This window comes from Pogona vitticeps, chromosome 15 (genome assembly GCF_051106095.1).
Source record: "Pogona vitticeps strain Pit_001003342236 chromosome 15, PviZW2.1, whole genome shotgun sequence".
Taxonomy (NCBI): domain Eukaryota; kingdom Metazoa; phylum Chordata; class Lepidosauria; order Squamata; family Agamidae; genus Pogona; species Pogona vitticeps.
In genome coordinates, this window is record NC_135797.1 from 8115916 (window position 1) to 8139406 (window position 23491).

The 23491-nt window shown below is 43.3% G+C and overlaps 1 protein-coding gene across 12 annotated transcripts in view; it reads right to left on the reverse strand.

Moving 5' to 3' along the window:
* The window catches only part of LOC140702810 (solute carrier family 9 member C1), a 288383-nt gene that overhangs the window by 32988 nt on the left and 231904 nt on the right, over window positions 1-23491 (reverse strand). For 11 of the 12 annotated variants that reach the window (XM_078381996.1, XM_078381989.1, XM_078381999.1 and 8 more), the window contains 2 exons: window positions 1951-2012; window positions 917-1034 (listed from right to left, as the gene is read on the reverse strand). The exons of the other annotated variant lie outside the window; for it this stretch is intronic. In XM_078381996.1, coding sequence (XP_078238122.1) covers window positions 917-1034; window positions 1951-2012 — 180 coding nt within the window. The remainder of the gene's footprint in view (window positions 1-916; window positions 1035-1950; window positions 2013-23491) is intronic. 12 annotated transcript variants of the gene reach the window in all.

Below are 23491 nucleotides of genomic sequence, written 5' to 3' on the forward strand. Positions count from 1 at the left end.
GATCCCAGGAAAGCAATGAAGCCAGCAGAGTGAATTTACTTTCCTCATCCCGGCTACAAAGATTCTCTAAAAATCTTCCTCGTTGAAAGGTAAAGTTACCGAATATGCATATGATTTATAAGAAATGTAAAATTGTGTGGGGTTTTTTGCTGCTAATAAGACATTGCAAAATATTACACAGAATATTATTTGTGTTTGTGTTAAGTATTTGTCACTTGCCATAACTCCAGGAGGAGGTACCAGAGGGTATCTCAGTTACATAAGAACGTAAGAGCCCTCCTGGATCAGGCCAAGGGCCCATCGCACCCAGCTTCCTGTCTCTCACCGTGGTCCCACCAGATGCCTCTGGGAGCACCTCAGACACGAGATCCTTGTCTCCTGATCCCACCCCCAAATCTGGCATTTCGAGGGGCCTTCCTTCGAAGCCTGGAGATTATACATCCCCATCGTGGCTTGTCACTTGGGATGGGATTTTCCTCCAGAATCCTGCCCCATCCGATTTTCAAGGCATCTAAGCCAGATGCCACCACCACTACATCCTGTGGCAGGGAGTTCCACAGAAACCAGTTTTTTATTCCTTTAATTTTAATCTTTTGGATTAACCCTAGCACCATTCCTGGTGTTTCACCATTTAAACCTCACACCATCGGTGCCCACCAAATCCCCGAAATCGGGGTTGGGTTCCCCTTCACTCCACAAAGGAGGTTGTTTTTGAAAAGGGAAAGACAGCTATGAAAAGCTAAAAAGGAAGCAGCCCGCCTTGAAATTGCACTGACGACACATCCACACCAAATTCGTAGAGGAATTCAAACCCATTAAGGTACTATTGTTCAATTTGGGAAGTGAGGTCTGCCTTCCACACAGCCCGGCATGTCTATAAATTCTCTAGAATTAGGGTTTCTATGTAATTCCTCACCGCGGCTCCGGCTTGAAGGATCCTCCCGCTGAGGAATGAATATTCCAGCGCTCGTCCGAGTGCCTGGATCTGTATGTGGTCGGTTGTGGATTGTGCTGGTTTGCACCTTGCCTTTTTCCTGGAATATGACCATGTTCAGAGTTAATCCATGTAGATCTGGAGAAATGGTGTGTTTTCTTTTTTGGCCCACAGCTCCCAACCCCACACAGCCATTGGCCATCCTGATCAAGGCCTTCAGGGAGCGATGGGCCAAAAAACCAACTTGCCCAAACTATACTCATGAAGAGTATCCAGTATAGCTAGTGATGCACATCCAGAAATCTACTTTGCTGCCTCTGTGAAGGATCAGACCCAACCTATTCTTGGTGGGGAAAGGCCCTTTTCTTTCCTCCCGCCAGAAGGAGGGCTGAGGGCTGTGCTTGCTTATTTGCTGGTCACCAAGAGCACTTTCTGGTTGGATTAGGCTAAAGACGTTTAGAGGCAGATTTTGGACGGTACCCACGAGAATACAGATAACTCTCAGAAATTCCCTATCCAAGCCATTTTGTGAATGTCTGAGAAATTAATCGCATGCTGGTCTGTTAGCCTTGTTTGGTCAAAAGTTCCACCAATGGAAGCGTAGACTGAAAAAAATTCAAAAGCCGTGGTGGGGAATGGAGGAATCTGGAGGGGTCAGGGTTGAAAAATTGTCTTAGGAGGAGTACGTAGGGCCTTAGTTCCACACTAGAGATGGGGGTTTCCCATTTGTACAGTGGTGCCTCACATTTTTAATTGCCCCGTTTAACGATGAAACCGCATTTCGATGAACTTTTTAATGATCGCTTTTGCAATCGCAAAATGATATTTCCTATGGGGGAATTTCACTTTGCAATTATCGGTTCCCTGCTTTGGGAACCGATTCTTCGCAAAACGATGATTTTCCAACTGTTGATTGGCACTTTCAAAATGGCCATGGGGTAAACAAAATGCTCCCCCGCTTTTTTCTGGGATGGTTTCCTCGCTGCACAGGCACCGAAAATGGCTGACATACTTACTTGATCAACAGTGACCGAATGATGAGAGGGTGAAGGAGGGGGAACAGCATTTCCCAAGGTCTCTGTAAATTCAAGAGAAAAACGTTTTAATATTTGATTCGTTTTTCTTTCCCAAGATACCCCCACTTGAAAAGAATATGAAAAAAACTGATTTATTCTATCCAATCTGTTTAACTATCATTGAGAAATTTGGGAAGGAACTGTTTAAGGAAGATGGAAACATCTGTCTGGAATGGAAAAGAAAACCTCGAAGCCTGACCCCATAACCAACAGGGTCTGTCCTCTGAGGAGTCCAAGGGCCCTTCCTCCTCCTTCTCCTCCTCCTCCTCCTCCTCCTTCTCCTCCTCCTCAGACTTCCACTCCTTGGATATAGCAAGGTTCCTGAAACACATCTCCCCTTTCACGAGAGACGGCAAGGGACACACAGAGAAATCCTGCTGCTCTTTCTGATTGGAAATATAATTCTCCTACTACTCAGATCAGGGGTATTGGCGAGACTTCTTATTATTTCCACTTCCCTCCCCCTTGGAGACACGCAGGATGGATCCACAACCATGACTGCTCTCAAATACTACGAGGATTCCTCATCCCATCCCACTCCTTTTCCAAGAGAGAAGGTAAGCGAGGCAGGAGAGATCCCACAACCATCCCTGATTCAAGACAGCAATGGGATTGCAACTTGAGATGGGGGCATCCAGGTATCCATATAAAAATAAGAATAGCCCCGCACGGGTGGACATCATGAGGGTCCTGCCCCCTGGGGCCAGACCGCCCACTCACCTGTCCGCTGCTGCTGCGGGCTCCATGCCCCCTTCCAATTGCTCCAGAGCAGGTGAGTGGACGGGCAGGCACAAGGGGGGGGCGGACCCTCGTTATGTCTACCTGTGCGTATACGAATACGAATACCCCCCATCTCTCATTACAAATGTTATCTCTGGTTGCGTTTCCCGTGTGGAACAAAAGTGAGCCAGGAGGATATTTTATTCTTATTTAGAACCTGAAAGATGGAGAATGGCCACAGGATTCCACCAGGACCACTCAGTCACGTTTCCCATCAGCAACACAAGTATGGGAGGGAGAAATCCCGTTGTTCGCCTGCTGTTATCCTAAATATGGGAGTAATAAGGCCTTCCTGGGGGAGAAGAAAGCTTGGAGGCTCAACCACCCCTCCGTAAGGAGAAGGGGAATGGTTTTTTGGGAAAGGGCAGATCTAGATGTCAGATGAAGAGCAGATCTCAATTGATCCCAGGAAAGCAATCAAACCATCAGAGTTAATTTACTCTCCTCATCCCGGCTACAAAGACTCTCTAAAAATCTTCCTTGTCCAAAGGTAAAAGTACAGAATATGCGTACAGTTTATAAGAAATATAAAGTTGTTTTTTGTTTGCTGCTAATAAGGCACTGTAAAATACTACACAGCCATAAATTTCTATAACTTCTCTGGAATTAGAGTTTCTATGTAATTTCTCACCGTGCCCCTGTTTTGAATGATCCTGGCACGGAGGGCTGCACGTTCCAGAGACCATCCCAAGACTTCGATGGGTAGAGAATAGAAGTAGGAGTTTAGTTGTTGAAGCATTGCCTTGGACCTGGAATATGACCATAGTAAAAATTAGTCCATGTAGATCTGGGGAAATTTATTATTATTATTATTATTATTATTATTATTATTATTATTATTATTATTATTATTATTATTATTATTATTATTATTATTATTATTATTATTATTATTATTATTATTGCCCATAGCTCCCAACCCCACAAAGCCTTTGGCCATCCTTTGCTTTTATTTATTGTTTTGACCACTTTGGTCATCCAACTTCCACCAATTTAAAACATAAGTACAAATAATAATAGATACACAAACATAGTGCCAGCTGACCAGATACAATGCTAGCAGATTTAAAAGTACAGAAACAAATACTCATGGTCTCCAAAATGCTGGGTTAAAAACAAAATACAAAAAGATTAAATGTAATTTCACTATTAAAAACTAAGTCATTTCATGTGGGTCTTCAGATGAGGTAATTAAAACTGTGATATCGTTTCTGTTGGATTTCCCCCCTTAAAATACTGATGTGTCTCAAAAATGCTGGCTGTATGTCTATTGAATTGAATTTTGTTCAGTTTTTAGCCAAACATTGAGTCAATGCACAAAACCAATCACAAATCAACAAAACTGCATCTTCATAACCATATATAACAAGTTCCAACATGGCTTCTGTCTGTTTTTTTGTTTGTTATACTTTGTATCCCAAAGTGGACTTGACAGCAAGGGCTTTCCTGGCTGGAAGCGTTTGCAAAATTATGGTCTAAATGGGGGAATTTCACTTTCTGATGATCGGTTCCCTGCTTCGGGAACCTATTCTTCGCAAAACGATGTTTTTCTAACAGCTGATCGGCGGTTACAAATTGGCCGCCGCCCCCGCTTTGTTTAGGGACAGATTCCTCGCTATACGGGCAGTGAAAATGGCCGCCATATGGAGGATTTTCACTGGATGGTGAGTTTTTACCCCATTGGAACGCATTGAACGGGTTTCAATGCGTTTCAATGGGGTTTTTTATTTCGCTTTATGATGTTTTCGCTTAACAGCGATTTTCCTGGAACGGATTATTGTCGTTAAGCGAGGCACCACTGTATTTGACTTAAGCAAACCTGCAAAACAGAAACAAAACGAAACAAAAAACTCCAGCTGAGAGGAGAAGGGCTAAGAGTCATTTCCTTAAGATTTTTAAGAGCTGTTTTTGGATAGAGCTGATTTCCAAAGTGGGTTTGCGGCAGCTTGCCAGCATGAGAAGTTTCAATTTAACAGTAATCTATTAAAGCAAAGAGGAGAAAAGACCTATCAGAAGAGAACATTTTATAGGTTTTAAACAGTTTCTTCATGGTTTCTGAAATATTTCTGACACATTTCTTTAAAAGGTGCTTATTTCTTGAAAGAGAAAAGAAATGAGATTTTACGATGTTTAGAATGAGTATGGAGAGAAAGCTCAGTCCCATTTGGATTCAAGAGGCACAAGGGCACCAAAGAGCAGAAAAGAGGGGAGGAGCGAAGACTCGGTCTTCACAATCCCATCAGGCAACCTACCAATTTGCAGGATTTGTGCTCTCTCCCTTCCGGTGCTGAAGCTGTGCTACGGACTAAATGACGACACCAATTCTCCTTACCTGGTGGCATGTTTTCGGTAGAATACAGGGTGCGTAGTAACACTGCCCCTGTTGACAATCTTGTACGGCTCCATAGACAAGAACGACAACATCCATCAGTGGATCATAAATGTCACATTTTTCGTAGTTTGGGACATCCATCAGATATATGTTAGAATAGTGAGCACACAGCTTGTATGTCCAATCCTGCAAGACAAAACCACGGAATTTCATCTATGTAATCAGTTATACCAACTGCAGTATGAAAACACTGATCCGTGATTCATTTTCTTAAGAAAAGAAGCTTAGAAAATAGTGAAAGGGAACTGTATATCTTCGTTTATTCAAAGTCTCATATTTTCAAATTCTATAATTTATGTTCAGCATTTAAATTCAGAAGCTCAGTATTTTCCATTCTAAGGACGACACACAACATTATCTTGACCTAGGAAAGATTTTTTTTAAAAAAATCTGTTTATATTTTGATGCTTACTTTTTCATATTTTCACACGTGACAATACAAGACTTTCGTAAATGATGACACCGTATCCTTTTATCTTTATTAGTAATTTCTTTGGCCATTTTTCCTAAGAAAGTAAGTTATAGGTCTAAATATTCAGTACAAGCAGACTGTTAAAATTTCTGAACATATTCTGCCCACTTAAATTATATTCTCTGACATTTTCTTAAGTCTTCTCTTCACAAAGTATTACAAACAGAAACCATTTGCAATTTGAATGTAATCAAGTCTTTACAAACTACCGTAACTCACCTAATTCACCTCATACCACCAGACTCAATATGGACATCTGCCATTAATTTTGAAGAATCTAACCTGCAGTTTTTTCTGCACTGTCCAAGAAAGATGATTTCCAGCCGGATGAAGTAGGATTTTATCCATGAAAGCTTGCAATTTGTATGATTTTTAGTGCTTCAATAAAGGTATCACTTTATTCTTGCATTTGAGGAATTTAGTCAAATTTCAATCACAACTACAACACTACTTTAATGCACATCCATTTGAATGTGTAACAACCGTTTACCCAAATTATTTGCTTATAAATCCCACCTTTATGTGATTTAGAATTATCATTCCTTTTTCAGTACTGAAGAAAAAAAGCATGCATATTTTTCTATCTTCCATATATAGCACCGGCATGTCAATTTTAAGCATTGGTAGGAGAGCCTTTGGAAGCAGCTAAACATGTATGCAGGAGGAAAAACAATCTCTTCAGCTCTGGAACATTCCAGAAATAACTCTATGAAGGTGCAGGACCCAGAGGTGTACGTCACGGAGAGCACAAAGAAGAAGCAGTGATTTCATTTGGGGCAGTGATTGCCCCCAGACTATGGAATGCTCTCCCGACTGAGATTCGTCTGGCGCCGACACTGATGACATTTCGGCGCCAGGTCAAAACCTTCCTGTTCCAAATGGCTTTTTAACTGAAATAATATCAGCTGTAGGTCTGATGGCAATTTTTAGAATATATATTTAATTGCATTTTAATTATTTTGCCCTTTTATTTTGCCTTTTTATTGTATTTTAAATGCTGTAAGCCGCCCAGAGACCTTCGGGTAGTGTGGGCGGCATATAAGTTAAATAAATAAATAAATGAATAAATAAATAAATTTCCTTCTACCTGACAGATGGGAGATCTGGGGTTTTTTTTGTTAGTGCTACAATAGCAGAATTGTGTTGATGGTAAGCAAATACAGTGGTGCCTCGCTTAACGAGTGCACCGTATAACGACGAAATCGCATAGCGATCTCTTTTTTGATTGCTAATGTGATCGCTTACCAATGGCCTCTATGCCCAAAACTCGCATTGCGAAGATCGGTAAGCGCTTACCGAGGGCGCGAAAATGGCGGCGCTATGAGGAAACTTCACTTAACGGTGGGTATAGAAGCCATTGGAACGCATTAAACTAAGTTTAATGCATTCCAATGGCATTTTGCGTCCTGTTTAGCGATGTTTCCTCATAGCGACGGTTAATCCGGAACAGATTAACCTCGCTATGCGGGGCACCACTGTAATGAATTAATTCAGTTTCTTGTCCTCAACCTGTTTCAGTATTGTAAATTGATTCCAACCGTTTCTTCTAACCCGCTCTGACCATTCTGGAGCCCTAATGAGCAACCATTCTTTATCAACACACAAGGATACTCTCATCTCTTCGTTTCATGCATACATCTAAATATTATCTGCTATCCCTCTATTTAAATCCATATTCCATTTTCAGTTATATTCTTACGTGTATATATAGTTTCAACATCTTATCATTTCTTTACCTGCAGCCATAAATTATTGGCTCACATTTGTGTTTCTTTTCTCAAGCTCTCAATTTCTCTTCAACCAAATGCCCTAACGGAATGACTTAAACAGAATCATTTACTCTTTTTTTTAAAAACAATTTCCAAAGAAGTAGCTGGGTTAGTCTGTCTCAGCACGTTGTCAAAAGTAAAGGTGAACTGAATTCCCACCAATATGTAGGTCAAAAACTGAATCCTACCCACCTGGTTCGGAAGGGCTTCCTTAAGTGTTTTGATTCCAACATCAAGTGCAATTTTCAGCCATATTTTTTCTTCTAAGCTGGGCGGTCCTAAAAATGCATCAAAAGCTTCCAGCAAATCATTCAATGGGATAAAACACGTCTAGAAAAAAAAGCAAAGACATGCAAAATAATAAACTCTTATTAACATTTATTATAGTACTGTGTTAGCGTATTTCTAAACATTACGAATTACACAAAAGTTGCCAAATTCTGCAAAAGAAGTGGTGAAATTTTCAGTGCCACTCAATTTTTTTTGTATGCTTCATTTAAAGTGTATACTACCTGAGGAAAAAGATACACGTCTGTCTTTCAACTTAATTTACAAGTGATTGTGATGAGATGGGATATGTGATTAAAATCTTGTATTGAATATGGGTTTTGTAATTAAGAAATGTGCAAGAGAGGTTCCATCTTGTTTCTCTGCATAAAGGATCTTTGCTATGCTGACAGGGTGTTTGCTAGTGACAGCTGGGAAAATACTTTGGTGCGAGCAGGAGAAAGAAACTTTGTGATAAGATAGATGGGTATTGTTGTGACTCGTGGCCAAACCACAGAAACCCAAATAATATCTGTTACCCATGAGAAAGAAGGTCAGGTGGTACAATAGGACTGTCTGGCTAACCACGGATTTTTTTGGATGACATCGTGGGAAGGAGCAGATAAGGACTTACCAGTTACTCTTGAAAAAGGAACTTTTACCTATGGACAATGTCATTCGTGACTCACTCTAATGTCTCTCATGGCCTACTCGTATGGATTACTCATACACACACACAGGGAATATTCTTGTCTCTTTCATGGACTATTTCTATGGACTATTCCTATGGACTATTCTCGTGGATTATTTCTAGGACAATGGGATATTTTCTTTTACAGGATTTTTCCTTTTGTACAGGATTTTCATTTACAGGATAATGAAGGACTCTGGACTTTTTCTTGCCTGATTGGATTATTTTGTTTTTCCTGGTGTATTACCTTATTGGAACTGTTTTTATTCTTTTTCTTGACTTTTTGAATTATTTTAATGTTTTTGGACATTTATATATTTTTCATGTTTTCTTTGCCTCACTACGGCTTTGTAGTTAACCAGCATTATGCTTATTCGTTTGCTTTTGCATAATTTGACTTTTTTTCTTTAAGGAACTTACTTTCTCTTTAATAAAATAATGATTATAAAAATCAATTGGTTCCCTGAACAGTAAACCTGTCATAGGTCATCTGATGGTGCTTGCCTCGGCCTTGCATAATTAAGGAGTCCTGCCTGTGGTGCATAGTAAGTCTAATGACTACAAAGCCCACATGGTTTTCTATCAGTAATTTTCAAAGGGTGTTCTTATTAGGGCAGGCCTGTAAGATGGAGAGTTGTACACGCCTAGCTGAGCTCTGGGACTCTCTCAGCACATTTTAGGGTGTCCAATCTCCTGATTACTCTCCGTCCGACCGGTCAAGCATCCTTTCGGGGAGCTGATCGCTGACAGTGATAAACATTTCTTTCATGCTGGGCACAGTTTCACCTGTGGATTTGTGCTGCAGTAGCTGTGGAAAGACTCCAAAGAGAAAAGCAAGATGATACAACTGGAATGGAGGAGAATGGTATACAATAAAAATTCTGGAAGGTCAGCAGAAGGCTTTAAAAACAGGATGGGAAATGGATTTGGGGGAAGAATTAAAAGAAGTATGGGAGAATATATGGAGGTAAGAGCATGTTTAAAAATATGCCAGTAGGAATAAATGACCCCTTCATGGATTGCTGCCTTGTCGTGGCGAAGGGGCTTGAGTAACTCAGAGGAGCTATGGGCTATGCCGTGCAGGGACACCCAAGATGGACAGGACACAATGGAGAGTTCCAACTAAACGCAATCCGCCTGGAGTAGGAAATGGCAATGCCACTCCAGTATCTTTGCCAAGAATGCCCCATGATCAGAAACAAAAGGCTAAAAGATATGATGCTGGAAGATGGGCCCCTCGGGTCGAAAGGCGTCCAACATGCTACTGAGGAAGAGCGAAGGACAAGTACAAGTAGCTCCAGAGCTAATGCAGTGGTTGTGCCAAAGCCGAAAGGATGCTCAGCTGTGGACGTGCCTGGAAGTGAAAGGAAAGTCCAATGCTGCAAAGAAAAATACTGCATAGGAACCTGGAATGTAAGATCTATGAACCCTGTGAAGCTGGAGGTGGTCAAACAGGAGATAGCAAGAATAAACATTGACATCCTGGGCATCAGTGAATTAAAATGGACAGGAATGGGCGAATTCAGCTCAGATGATTAACATATCTACTACTGTGGGCAAGAATCCTGTAGAAGGAATGGAGTGGCCCTCATAGTCAACAAAAGAGTGGGAAAAGCTGTGATGGGATACAATCTCAAAAATTATAGAATTATGTCAATACGAATCCAAGGCAGACCTTTCAACATCACAATAATCCAAGTTTATGCACCAACCACCATTGCTGAGGAGACTGAAATTGAACAATTTTATGAAGATTTACAACACCTTCTAGAACTGACACCAAAGAAAGATGTTCTTCTCATTCTAGGGGACAGGAATGCTAAAGTAGGGAGCCAAGAGATAAAAGGAACAACAGGGAAGTTTGGCCTTGGAGTTCAGAATGAAGCAGAGCAAAGGCTAAAAGAATTTTGTCAAGAGAACAAGCTGGTAATCACAAACACTCTTTTCCAACAACACAAGAGGTGACTCTATACATGGAAATCACCAGATGGGCAATATCGAAATCAGATTGATTATATTCTCTGCAGCCAAACATGGAGAAGCTCTATACAGTCAGCAAAAACAAGACCCGGAGCTGACTGCGGCTCTGATCATCAGCTTCTCATAGCAAAATTCAAGCTTAGACTGAAGAGAGTAGGAAAAACCACTGGACTACTCAGGTATAATCTTAACCAAATCCTTATGAATATTCAGTGGAAGTAAAGAACAGATTTAAGGAACTCGATTTGGTGGACAGAGTGCCTGAAGAACTATGGATAGAGGCTCGTAACATTGTCCAGGAGGCAGCAACAAAAACCATCCCAAAGAAAAGGAAATGCAAGAAAGCAAAGTGGCTGTCCAACGAAGCCTTAGAAACAGCAGAGAGGAGAAGAGAAACAAAATGCAAGGGAGATAGGGAAAGTTACAGAAACTTGAATGCAGACTTCCAAAGAATAGCAAGGAGAGACAAGAGGGCCTTCTTAAATGAACAATGCAAGGAAATAGAAGAAAATAACAGAAAAGGAAAAACCAGAGATCTGTTCAGGAAAATTGGAGATATTAGAGGAACATTTTGTGCAAAGATGAACATGATTAAGGACAAAGTGGGAGGGACCTAACAGAAGCAGAAGACATCAAGAAGAAGTGGCAAGAATATATAGAGGAATTATATCAGAAAGATCTGGATATCCCGGACAACCCAGAAATATAGTTGCTGACCTTGAGCCAGACATCCTGGAGAGTGAATCTAGTGGACCTTAGAAAGCCTGTCCTGAGCATACTCATGTACTACAGTGAGTCCTGGACCCTCTGTGCACGGCAGGAAAGGAAGCTGAACACATTCCATATGTGTTGCCTCCGATGGATTTTTGGTATCACCTGGCAGGACAAAGTTCCAAATAGAGTAGTCCTAGAACGAGCTGGAAATTTTAGCATATATACATTACTGAAACAGTGACGTCTACGTTGGCTTGGGCATGTCCTGAGAATGGCTGATGGTTGGATTCCAAAGGATCTCCTGTACAGAGAATTAGTGCAGGGAAATCGCCCCAGAGGGAGACCACAGCTGCGATACAAGGACATCTGCAAGCAGGATCTGAAGGTCTTAGGAATGGACCTCAACAGATGGGAAACCCTGACATCTGAGCATTCAGCCTGGAGGCAGGCAGTGCATCACGATCTCTCCCAATTTGAAGAGACCCTTGTCCAGCAGGCTGAGGCAAAGAGGAAGTAACAAAAGCAGCAAAATCATTGAGCTGGACAGGGGACAGATTGGATTTGTCTTCAGTGTGGAAGGGACTGTCACTCTCAAATTGGCCTCTTCAGCCACACTAGACGCTGCTCCAAGTCCTCCATACAGAGCTCGTTATCATAGTCTTTCGAGACTGAAGGATGCCTAATGAACAGTAGTACACAAATGTAGTCCCATTCTTATGTCTGGGGACTTGTCCGCAAAAACTCAAGATAAAAACATACGGAGAATTTCATTTCAGCCCTGGCTGAAATCTATGGTCATTGGAATTACAGTTTCAAATCCAGGTCATGAATGGGTTGGGGGGGGCTCTTTTCCCACCTGCACAGCCGTCTCACAGGTAACACTGTATTCCATATCTTGCCGGGTTAGGCAGTTCACCTCTCCTATGATGGCCCCAGTGGCCAGGTAGTCTGTATAGGGAGTGGCTGCCAGACGTTCCTCCATCTCTTCGTTGTAAACTCCATAACGAGGTGCAGAACCAGAAAGCTAGAGAACAAAGAACACAAAGTGATTCTGAGTAAAGAAATGAACACTCGATTTTGCTCACAGGTGACCACCAGCGGTCCCCAACCATTTTCGGTCCGTGGACCGTTTGGGGTCTGTGTGCTCCATTGGGAGATTGGGCACCTCCCACACACATTTATTGGTGGGCGTGTCATGCTTGCTGGTGGGTGTGTGGCGTTCATGCTAACGCTTCCCCCAGCACCCCTTCCCTATGGGGAAGTTGCCGTGGGGCAGCCAGCCTGGGGAGTGCCCCGACGCACGGCTTTGATTCTTTGCTCACTCGCTCCCGACCCTCCCTCTCCAGGGAGCAGCCGGCTAACAAGCAGCCACTCTCCCTCCCCCCGCCCTTGGACAGTGTCACTGAAACTACCAACATGAATTTGACCAAATTCCGGGAGGCAGTGGAAGACAGGAGGGCCTGGCGTACTCTAGTCCATGCGGTCACGAAGAGTCGGACATGACTTAACGACTAAACAACAACAAACTAGATCTACCTGTACACGTGACTGATTACAATCCACAGAGGCGGTAATGTCAAAAAGCAAACAATCCTTCACCCTTACAGAGGGAATGTTTTTGACCCCAGAACCTTTGATCCTTCTTGGAAGGTGTTTCAAAAAAGTTGATTCATGAAGAACTGACATAGGCCATATATACTTCACAGCTAGTTATCTGAAGAGCTGACGCTACTACAGAATAATACTTCTTCCCAAATGGAGTCCATTATAGAATATCACCACAGTGCCAACTCCACAGGGAATGAATTTGGAGAGCATGGTCAGATAAAAACTAACAGTCCATATTCTGGACAAAAAATGGAAATATTTTGTGATAGAACAGCAGGAGGAGGAAATAACCAATGAAAAAACTGGAGTATGCTTTAATAAACAACTGCCGAATCATTAGCAATTAAAAGTTACAAGTGGTATGAGATACAACTAGCTGAACCGCATTTTGTGGTGTTCCTTTACACCTCGTCTGTTAATTCGGTCAACTGTAACTGAAGCTTACCTTAACCATCCCGGAGACAATTAAATGGATTCCTTCCGGTAAGTAACCTTCTTCAGATATGACATCTCCATAGTCAAAATAAACAATGTATGCTTTTTCCTGAAAATAGAAAATAGAAAATAAATATAACGATGATCGCACCATACAGAATAGATTGTGTGTTGCTTAGTACACACACAGAACAGGATTTTTAAAAATGTACTTCCATTCCAGATCTAAGATGATGATAATGAAGGTTTTTAAAAGCAGTGGCTGCGAAGCTTCTTTTGAGAGTTCAGCAAGGATGGATTATGGAACATTTAAAGTACTTTTTAAAAAAAACTTAGAATGCAGCATGAGGCGATAATAATGCACGCTTTAAAATTTTGTTACCTTTAAAAGGCCAACATAGTCACTGTTATTACTTCAATTTTGGGCAGAGAATGCCAAACCAATCCTGAGACATAAAGTTTCGAAATCTCTGCATAAGGAGGGATGTTCACGGGGAAAACATTTTGGGTTTCCTTCAGGGGTGTGTCTCCTTTGCTCTCCGGCCTTTCCGGTTAACGTCCTTTCATTGAAATACAAAAGGGCCTGGCTCTTTCAGATTCTTTCATTTCACATTTCTCTATTCATGTTGCGTCTTGGACTCGTCTAAGAGCTCTAAAGAATCCTCAAACTACCACAAAAGCAGGGATAACACAAGGATACACACACACACACACACACACACACACACACACACACACACACACACACACACACACACACACACACACACACACACACACACACACACACACACACACACACACACACACACGTGTCTCCCAAAAACGAAGACGAAGAAGCAAACAAATAAAATTGACAAAAATATTCTCGGCTCCCCCACAAGAATGTAACTACAATAGGGGAAGATTTTCTTCCCTCCAACCACTGAGTTAGAATGATGATGATGACGACGATGATGGGTCTTTCCTTCTGTAAGTTCATGACCAGTACACAGCCGAGCAGAGGGGAACAAGTGCCTTGTGGGATTTGAAGAATATAATGCATCCTAAAATAGCATTTGCCTGTTTTTTTTGTAGCCACCTCACACTGTTGGCTCATCTTCAGCTTGTGATCTATGGAGACTCCAAGATCCTTCTCGCTCACACTATTGCTTATCCAGATATCCCCCATCTTGCAACAATGGGTTTGGTTTCTTTTTCCTCGGTGCAGTGCTTTGCACGGATCCTTGCTGAATTTCATTCTGTTGTTTCCAGCCCACTGCTCAAGCCTATCTAGATCATTTTGAATTTTGTTTCTCTCTTCCAGGGCATTCGCTGTTCCACCCAATTTTGTGTCATCCACAAATCTGGTTGGCATTCCCTGTATTTCCTGACCCAGGTCATTAATAAAAATATTGAAGAGCACTGGGCCCAGGACTGATTATGCATCCTTCAGTCTTGAGAGACTACGGTAATGTGCTCTATATGGAGGACTTGGAACAGCATCTAGTGTGGCTGAGAAGACCAATTTGAGAGTGACCATCCCTTCCAGACGGAAGACAAATCCAATCTGTCCCCTGTCCAGCTACCTTATTTTGTTGCTTTCATGACTGTATTTTTGCCTTGGCTTGCTGGACAAGGGTCTCTTTGAATTGGGAGAGGCTGTGATGCACCGCCTGCCTCCAGGCTGAACGCTCAGATGTCAGGGTTTCCCATCTGTTGAGGTCGATCCCTCAGCCCTTCAGATCCCACTTGCCGATCTCCTTGTATTGCAACTGTGGTCTCCCTCTGGGGCGATTTCCCTGCACTAATTCTCCATACAGGAGATCTTTTGGAATCCGACTATCAGCCATTCTCACAAAATGCCCAAGCCAACACAGACGTCACTGTTTCAGTAATGTATACATGCTAAAAATCCCAGCTCATTCTAGGACTACTCTATTTGGAACTTTGTCCTGCCAGGTGATAATGCGTTGGAGAGAATGCATATGGAAGGTGTTCCGCTTCCTCTCCTCCCCTGCACAGAAGGTCCAGGACTCGCTGTAGTACAGGAGTGTGCTCAGGACCATACTCTCTTTTTGAGTCTAGAGAACATGGTAGCTGCTTTTCCAATGTGTTTATCCAGCTTGACATCTAGGGAGAGAGTGTCAGAGATCGTTGAGCCAAGGTACACAAAGTCATGAACAACCTCCAATTCTTGTGTGGAGATGGTAATAGAGGGAGGTGAGTCCCTGCCCTGGCCCATGACTTGTGTTTTCTTCAGGCTGATTGTTAGTCCAAAGTCTTGTCAGGTCTTGCTAAAACGATTAGTGAGTTGTTGAAGGTCTTCAGCAGAGTGGGCAACAATGGCTGCATTATTGGCAAAGAGGAAGTCCCGCATGCATTTCAGCTGGACTTTGGTCTTCGCTCTCAATCTAGAGAGATTAAAGAGTTTTCCATCTGATTTAGTCCGGAGATAGACACCTTCTGTTGCAGCTCCAAAGGCGTGCTTCAGCATGACAGCAAAAAAGATCCCAAAAAGAGTTGGTGCGAGGACACAGCCCTGTTTCACTCTGCTTCGGATGTCAAAGGGATCTGATGTTGAGCCATCAAAAACTACAGTGCCCTTCATTCCCTCATGAAAGGACCTGATGAGGTTAAGGAGTCGAAGTGAACATCCAAACTTGGGAAGTATTTCCACGCTCAATGGTGGAGAACCCACAGCCCTTTTGACAGAAACATACCGACATGCCAACATTCCCATTTGAAATTTTTTTTAAAATTAAGAATGTTGAACAACAGCTGCTGGTGGTGGTGGGACTGTACGCTAGATGTAAAGGGAATGAATCTGCTTCGTAGCACACACTCTATGGAATGTTGGTTGTACTGGGTGATGAAATGCAGGACAAATATAGTAGTGGCCTTCCTGCAGGCTGGATTTGATGTGGAAAGAGCACGGAGGGGGACAAAAGAAACAGTAATGGCTGTGCATTGTCTGAACCCCCAATAAAGGGTCAAACCTCACGAGGATACATTTTGCTGGTGTGACAGCAGCCTTAACTCTAACCTACTATGCTAAAGTCACAACTTTATATTGTTGCTTCCTAATAGAGAGACTCTGAAATCCTCAAGCAAGAGGATTTTCACCAAAGGAAGATATAATGATAAAAAGCAGATACAAGTATTTATGTTGATTTTGAACTGAAATACCGACATATTAATGTAAGCTGAAAACTCCAAGGACAAATGAGACATTAAATACAAATGTGCAGAACATTTTCTTTTTTAAAAAATTAATTCTTGGAAATCTGCATTTTTAAAAAAGATGCAGCACCTTCTTAACTTTTTCCCTGGTGGCCTTTTTCTTCACGCTAAATTGCCCCAATAAACTTCTAGTTTACCTCAACTGGGATAAATTTTATCCTTTGTACGAACAGAGAGAGAAAAGGAGAAATTCAAATGCACATAAAAGAAGAGTGAGGGAGGACACATCAGCCTGTTGGTCTCATTATGAGAGTGGATCAAGGCCAGAATTTCACCAGGAAGAAAAAAAATGAAAAAGTGGTCCTGTTACCATGGTATCCCCAGGCCTTTGTAAGGGCCTAATTACACGTTACACTTCTAGGGCTGCTTTGACCTACATGACAACAGATTATTGTTTTCTGATCCCTAACTGCAGTGCATGGTAAATATGATCAGTAATCAGCGGTGGAAAAACCTTTGAAACATATCTAGTGTACAGATGAAAGGCAGGCAGGCAAGAAAGCAAATGGGGGAATAAATCAGGACTGCACAGAATTCTGGTCAGGGTGTTTTAAAATACCGCTATAGAAATATCACCTTAATGTAGTCGATTTGGTGTGCGTCATTGTACAGCCACATCACATTATGCAAAAGCTCCAGCGCAGTACGAGGTGCGATGGTCGGCGGGAGGGTTGCAAGCCGTTTCCTTTTACTTACAATCATCTAAACGAGAAAAGTATTCAAAGGTACAGACCATTTAAAATTGACTTTAGGCTTAAAGATTTTAGGTTTTGTTAGATATTAAGAACGATCCATGACAAAAATGTTTTTACACATCCAAGCTGTTTTGAATAGACATCAGTTTAATCGTCTTCTGAAATTACTGAACTACAAAGCAGAATTAAATAATAAACAAGGGCAAAACTCAGATATTATGTGCTTTAATTGGTATTTAATGAATTAATCTCCACCCCACTGCTCCCCTTGTAGGGAGCTTGTAGTTAGAGCTGTAAACACGTTAATGTTGGAGAGAAGCAACTGCGGCATTCTTTCAATGTTGAAAGAACACCATCGATGCCACCCGTTTTACCTGCAACGTCAGACGTCACAGGAAGACTGTGCTTAAATACTGAAGTCTGGGCACCAAAGAAATCAAGCTGATTTTTGCACTCACGGAGGTGGGAAAATCTCTTGCTGTGACACTCAGATGTTTTTTATCAGTCAAGGATCTTCCTCTTCTATTCTAACATCTTTTTTTCCCCAGAAAGAGCCTCGTAGAAGAACTGTCTCAAGTGAACAGGAAGAAGCCAGGCAGCCTTTCCTGACTAAAAGACTATTGCTCCAGTCTCGGAGAGTGGAACATGGGCACGGAAACCATTTTGCCCATTACAGTGGGTACGCCTGGTGGGGAAATGCCACAGGGGGCTTGGAAATAATGGGGTTTGCTCAGGAAACCAGTCTTGCCATCACTCAAGTGTTTAACCACGACAGGACAAAAAAGAGTTTTCCTTCTTCCCACTGTCTCGTTATAGCTGTTTAACACGGTGGGTAGAGTGGTCAAGGGCACCACAAAATCACTCACACTTCAGGCAGACATTTGTTACGAGTATCCCCAAATGGAGCTGAGACAGACTTCCTTTTGTCTTGGCGAGGCGACAGGAGAATATGGAAGCATCCTAAGTGGCCTGAACAAAAAGTGTGAGGAGAAATCTGCAACCTTTCCCGCTCTTGGAAAATGGAGGGCAATTTTCAGTGACTGTGAAATGGTCTGAGGTTGTTTGCGAGGGGGGGTCTGTGAAGATGTCCCTCTCGGATGAGTCTCCCTCCCCTTTCTGACCAGTTCTGCTTGCCAGCAAAGGGTGGGGGGTGTCCAGTGCAGGACTTGAAGGCCCCACAGAGCGCTTCACCTGGGACCTCCTCAGATGGCGCAGCCACCGCCCATTCCTGACCATTCACTGCGAGGGAGATTGAGGGGAGGCCTTTATAATTCCTTCAACGACATCGACATGCACCCAATATTTGGGGGCTGTGGAAAACTGATGGAATGTTCGCAGAAAAAAAATAAGATAGACAAACCTTTAAAGCAGGGGTGTCCAACCTTTTACCTTCCCTGGGGCACATTAGAAGATGAAAATTTGGTTTGGGCCGCATGGGGGGCAGCCCTAGCCGTCCTCCGCAGCCCCACTCCAAGCACGCTTACTGGCAGCTGCAATTTCGGACAGCAGAGGCTGCCAGCTTCGACTCCGGTGGCTTTATGGGACCGGGAGGGGGTCCACCTATTGACGGGGATGGCGCAATGCAGTCACGCAGCCCCCCTGTCCCCTCCCCTCCCACTCCTTCCTCCCCTCTCTCCCCCTCTACTGTTGTGACATGCCCTGGCCACATTCCATCCGCAAGCAGCGGCAGTGTAACTTGAAACTTTGGAATTTCTTTTAAAATAAAAAATTGCACTGGGCCGCATTACGAGCTGACCTGGGCCGCATGCGGCCCTCGGGTCGCAGGTTGGACAAGCCTGCTTTAAAGTCATGAAAATTTACTCAGAATAAATCTTGGGCTCCAATTCACAGAGCTCAAGTCTGTCTTTACAAGGCCACAAGTCTGCAGCCTTAAAGCACATAGTCGTAGGCATCCTTCAGTCTCAAGGGACTTGGTCACGTGCTCTGTATGGAGGTTTTGGAACAGCGTCTAGAGTGACTGAGAAGGCCAATTCGAGAGTGACCATCCCTTCCACACTGAAGAGAAATCCAATCTGTCCCCTCTCCAGCTCCCTGGTTTTGCTGGTTTCGGGGCTGCCTCTTTGCCTCGGCCTGCTGGACAAGGGCCTCTTCGAAGCACAGAACGTTCCTCCATTAAGGTCCACAGAAGGATTAGTCCACTCTTTAGCACCAGCTTTCTAGAGTTTTACAGCTGTGATGCTGAGGTCCAACCCCTGCAGCCTCAGTGAGCACAAACAATGGAACCTGAACAATCTTTTTCCAGAAAGTCAAGATGGGAAAACTATGGGCTAAATTTGACTCCCAAGGTCCACCCGTCGAGTTCACAAGGATTCTGTTTTCAAGTGCAAGAATGGGGAAGCTACAGGTCACTTGCAAGATCGGCCCCCGTCAGTCCACAGGGTCTCAGAAGGGCTTTACTTTCTCATAAAGGAGGCAGACCAAGAGGAGAAGTGAGGATGGGCTGGGACAGGGAAGGAACGGACTCAAGCCGTGGCTTTGCCTCAGAAGGAGCCATGCACAAGGCGCTCTGAGGGACCCCTTGAGTGAACTTCAGGCTGCCTCCATCTTCTCTGTCGCTTCCCAGTGTCAGGTTTCATCAGCTTACCTGCAGGGAAGCCCACAAAGTGCTGGCTTCACACCTTCCTCACCTTCCCCACATAGGGAAACAAGTTTGGGTACATTCAAAACTTTCTCATAATAAACGTAAACGTGTGAACTGTATGTATATACATGGTTTTTGGAAGTTACCTCATGAAGTTGAGCTCCTTCAGTTTTATCAACAATACCTCCTGACACCATAAACTTCAGTTCTTCAGAAGCTATGTTTAGCACCGTTTGGCCTGCTTGTTTAGTTTTCACAGCAGTCACAACATCTGGATAATTGCGCTGCATTAAACCTAAAACAAATAAAGGTGTTGTTTTCCATGCAAAGGAATATTAAGTGCCAATCAACCAAAGAACTGTTTTGCTATAGCAATCCTCTCGTTTCTTCTTTCACCATCCCGCCTGAAAATCTGCCAACTCATTCCATTCATTTTACATATGGTTATAGCCCGATTTAAAAAAAAAAAGATAGAGGAGAAGAACTTTGATATGGCCGCTGCTGAATGGAATACCAAACAACATGGACGTAGGGTGATGACAAAGATAATAAACTATTTTAGCCACAGGCAAATCAAAAAGTTGGAACATCAAGGGGAAGGAAGGTTTAACACTCACGGAATACATTCAGTTTTTGTAGAATATCATCAACAACAATGTTAGTACTTTAATATTTCCTCAGAAGGTTATAGAAGCTTTGGAAATTGTAACTGAATGCACACGTCATTTCAACAGAAGTACAATGCAGCTACTTGTATGTACAGGATATATGTTTAAATGCCTACCTAACTCTTTCAAAGCATCTTCTTTGTTTTTTTCCAGGATTTTATTTATTTCCTGTTTTAAAAAAGAACAAAGTAAAATTTTACTTTCAAGTTATTGTTATCTCTAGAATGAACGCCAGGCCGTCCTTTTCCATGACCTCTGCTATGACACTGGCTATCTTTGTCCCTTCCCCATTTCACGTGGTTGCTGTGGGTCTGAAAGCCATTTTTGTGAATGCTTTAAGTTTAAATCATTACCACTGAGCAATGTGAGGCTGGGAGTACCTCCAGAGGCCCTCCTCCGAGTGCACCGTCCCTCTCCTCGATCGGAGACACCGAGGGACACCTCTCTTCCCTGGTAGGAGATGTACAGGGACGGTGTTTGGAGAAGGAGTCACTAGAGGGCAGAATTCCAGTGGGAGAAGAAGAAGGAGAAGAGATAAAAGGAGAGGGGAAAGGGGGGCAGTTAATAGAAGAGGAAGAAGCTGGTTGGGCGCAGGAGGAGGAGAAAGATGGCAGAAAGAAAGACTGGGTGGAAATAATACAGGAGGACCCCTGGACGGGGGAGTGGACTGAGTTTCAGGTCCCCAGGGGGGACACAGAAGAAGAGTGGAAGAGACCAGTCTATAGCAGTAGTCCTCAACCTTGGGCCTCCAGAGGTTCTTGGACTTCAACTCCCAGAAGCCTTCACCACTATCTCTGCTGGCCACGATTTCTGGGAGTTGAAGTCCAAGAACATCTGGAGGCCCAAGGTTGGAGACCACTGGTCTATAGGAAGCCACCTTCTTGGAGAGAAAGTGAAGAGAGAGAAAGGAGAAGAAAGTTCAAAGCGTGGCAGCAACAGGAGAGCCAGAGACAAGGACACAGAGCATGTACAGAGAGTCCTGGGAAACCCCGCAGGACAAGTCCATTCAGGCCATGGTTGTGGCAAAACCCGGGCAAGAAGGCGTGGGAGCCACAGATGGGACTGGGTTTTCCACCCTCCCCAATCGCCTCAAGCACGGCTGCACCCCGATGAACCGGGCGTTCCACAGAAGGGGTATGGCAGAGATTTAAGTTCATCACCCTCACTGTCGAATGGGGACTCGTTAGGGTTTGAGGGGAAGATAAGTGATAGCCTGTCCCCGAAGCAAGAGACAGGATCTGTAGTTAACAGTGAATTTGATCAGTGGTTAGAAAATAAAGACGTTTTGTTAGAAAGAGCCTGAGTCACCCTTATACCAGAACGCCTGAGATGGAGAAAAGGGAGCTGCACAAAATCACAAGTAATGATAGCAATTATTATTTTTTTGGTGGTGGTAGATATAAGGGGAATATCTTACCGTGTTTTTCTGTGTTTTGAATCATATGAAAGGAATGACAGGATGGCATCTTCTCCTTGAATTAACAGGGTGTCCTAAAGATGTCCTTTTCATTTCTTCAGGGAGAGGAGCTAGCCTGTCTCCAAGACTCGACTGGGAAAACAGGAGACTAATCCCATCTTCCCCATTTGAAATAACGACACAAAGGAAAAACTGCACCAAAGCACTGAACTGTTGCCAGAATGAGGACCCCAAAAAAGGAGGATACACTCAAGCAAAATCCGGAGTATTGTCTCCATCTGAAAACATATGAATTCGCACTAACTGATCTCCTCTCGGTTGTTGTGGGTTTTTTGGGCTCTTTGGCCGTTTTCTGAAAGTTGTTCTTCCTAACGTTTTGCCAGAAACTGGTGAAACGTTAGGAAGAACAACCTTCAGAACACGGCCAAAGAGCCCGAAAAACCCACAACAACCATTAGATCCCGGCCGTGAAAGCCTTCGCGAATACATTGATCTCCTCTTAATTGTGGTTATTCAATAGATTTCTGTGAATCACAGATATGCTTTTCTGCAGAACCATTTGAAAACATCTAGGACCGTTTTCACGGCAGCTCATCCCCTCCAAATTCCTCTGCGTGCTTTTCAGGGTTCCTGCACTTTCTTCAAGTTCCCTTGAGTTAGCAGCTTTCAGATCCAGACCAAGAGGGGAAATAGTATGAAAAAGGACACCTCCAAAGAGATCACGGGTTCGATATAAAGGAATGCACACTTGAGCACCTGAAGCACCCTAGAAGCAAGTCAGCTGTTCTTACTTCTGGTCTCTGTCCATCACACACACAGGTGATGAGCAAGAAGGCTATCTAATAGGGACAGGTGGAGAATGAAGAAGCCAACAGAATGACCTCTCTAAAAGTGGTATGGCTGTTCACTTCCATGTCAAAGGCAGTAGCGTCTGAAGAACATGTCCAGTGACAGCCTTATAACCTCAAAGAGGTTGCTGAAGTTGTTAGTGGTCTACTTGAATGAGAGCCCTTGGGAAAGATTGGCCAGTGGGTTGGTAGGGTAGCGTAGCTGTGGACATCCCCGATCTGGCTGGATACTGAGTAGAAATAGACATTTCTTCCTTCAGTCTTGACAGAATAATAATGGAGAAGTTGCCATAGAAGGCAAGGGTCTTCCTGACCTCCAAGGAGCAAAGAGTGACAGCATCTAATGGAGCAGGAGTTCAAAGCATTTGGAGAGAATGAAGAGGCTCCCATTGCAGGTGAAATAGAAGCGACATCCTCATTCTCTCATCTGGCGAGGAATGCTATAGGGAGGAACTGCTACTGTCTAAGCCTACAGGCAACCAAGAGTGGTCCACTACATGACACGATGCTTGGCGATTCTTTCTTGGAAGAGATGGGAGACTAATTCCAAAATGCTGCTTGCGGAAGAGTTTCCAACCAACCACTCCCAAGGTGTTAGCATGAACAACAGCCATGCTACGAGACTTTGAGCGTCATGAATGGGAAAAGTTGATGCTCCTCGTAGAGGAGATTGAAAAGAGAAAGAACAGATCCCCCATCCCAGGAAACCATCAAACTGGAGAGAGAGAGAGAAAAAAAGAGGTAATATTTGTTCTGTCCAAATTTGAAACGTGTTTTTCAAAAAGGGATGTTCCCCCCAATCGGGGGGAAAGGCACCACAGAAAGAGTCCGATGGATTCTCTTCCTGTCTCAGATCACCCTATGCCCTATCTGTTGGGTGCTGGGATCAGAAGATGATTGCTATCAGAAGAAAAGGCTTAA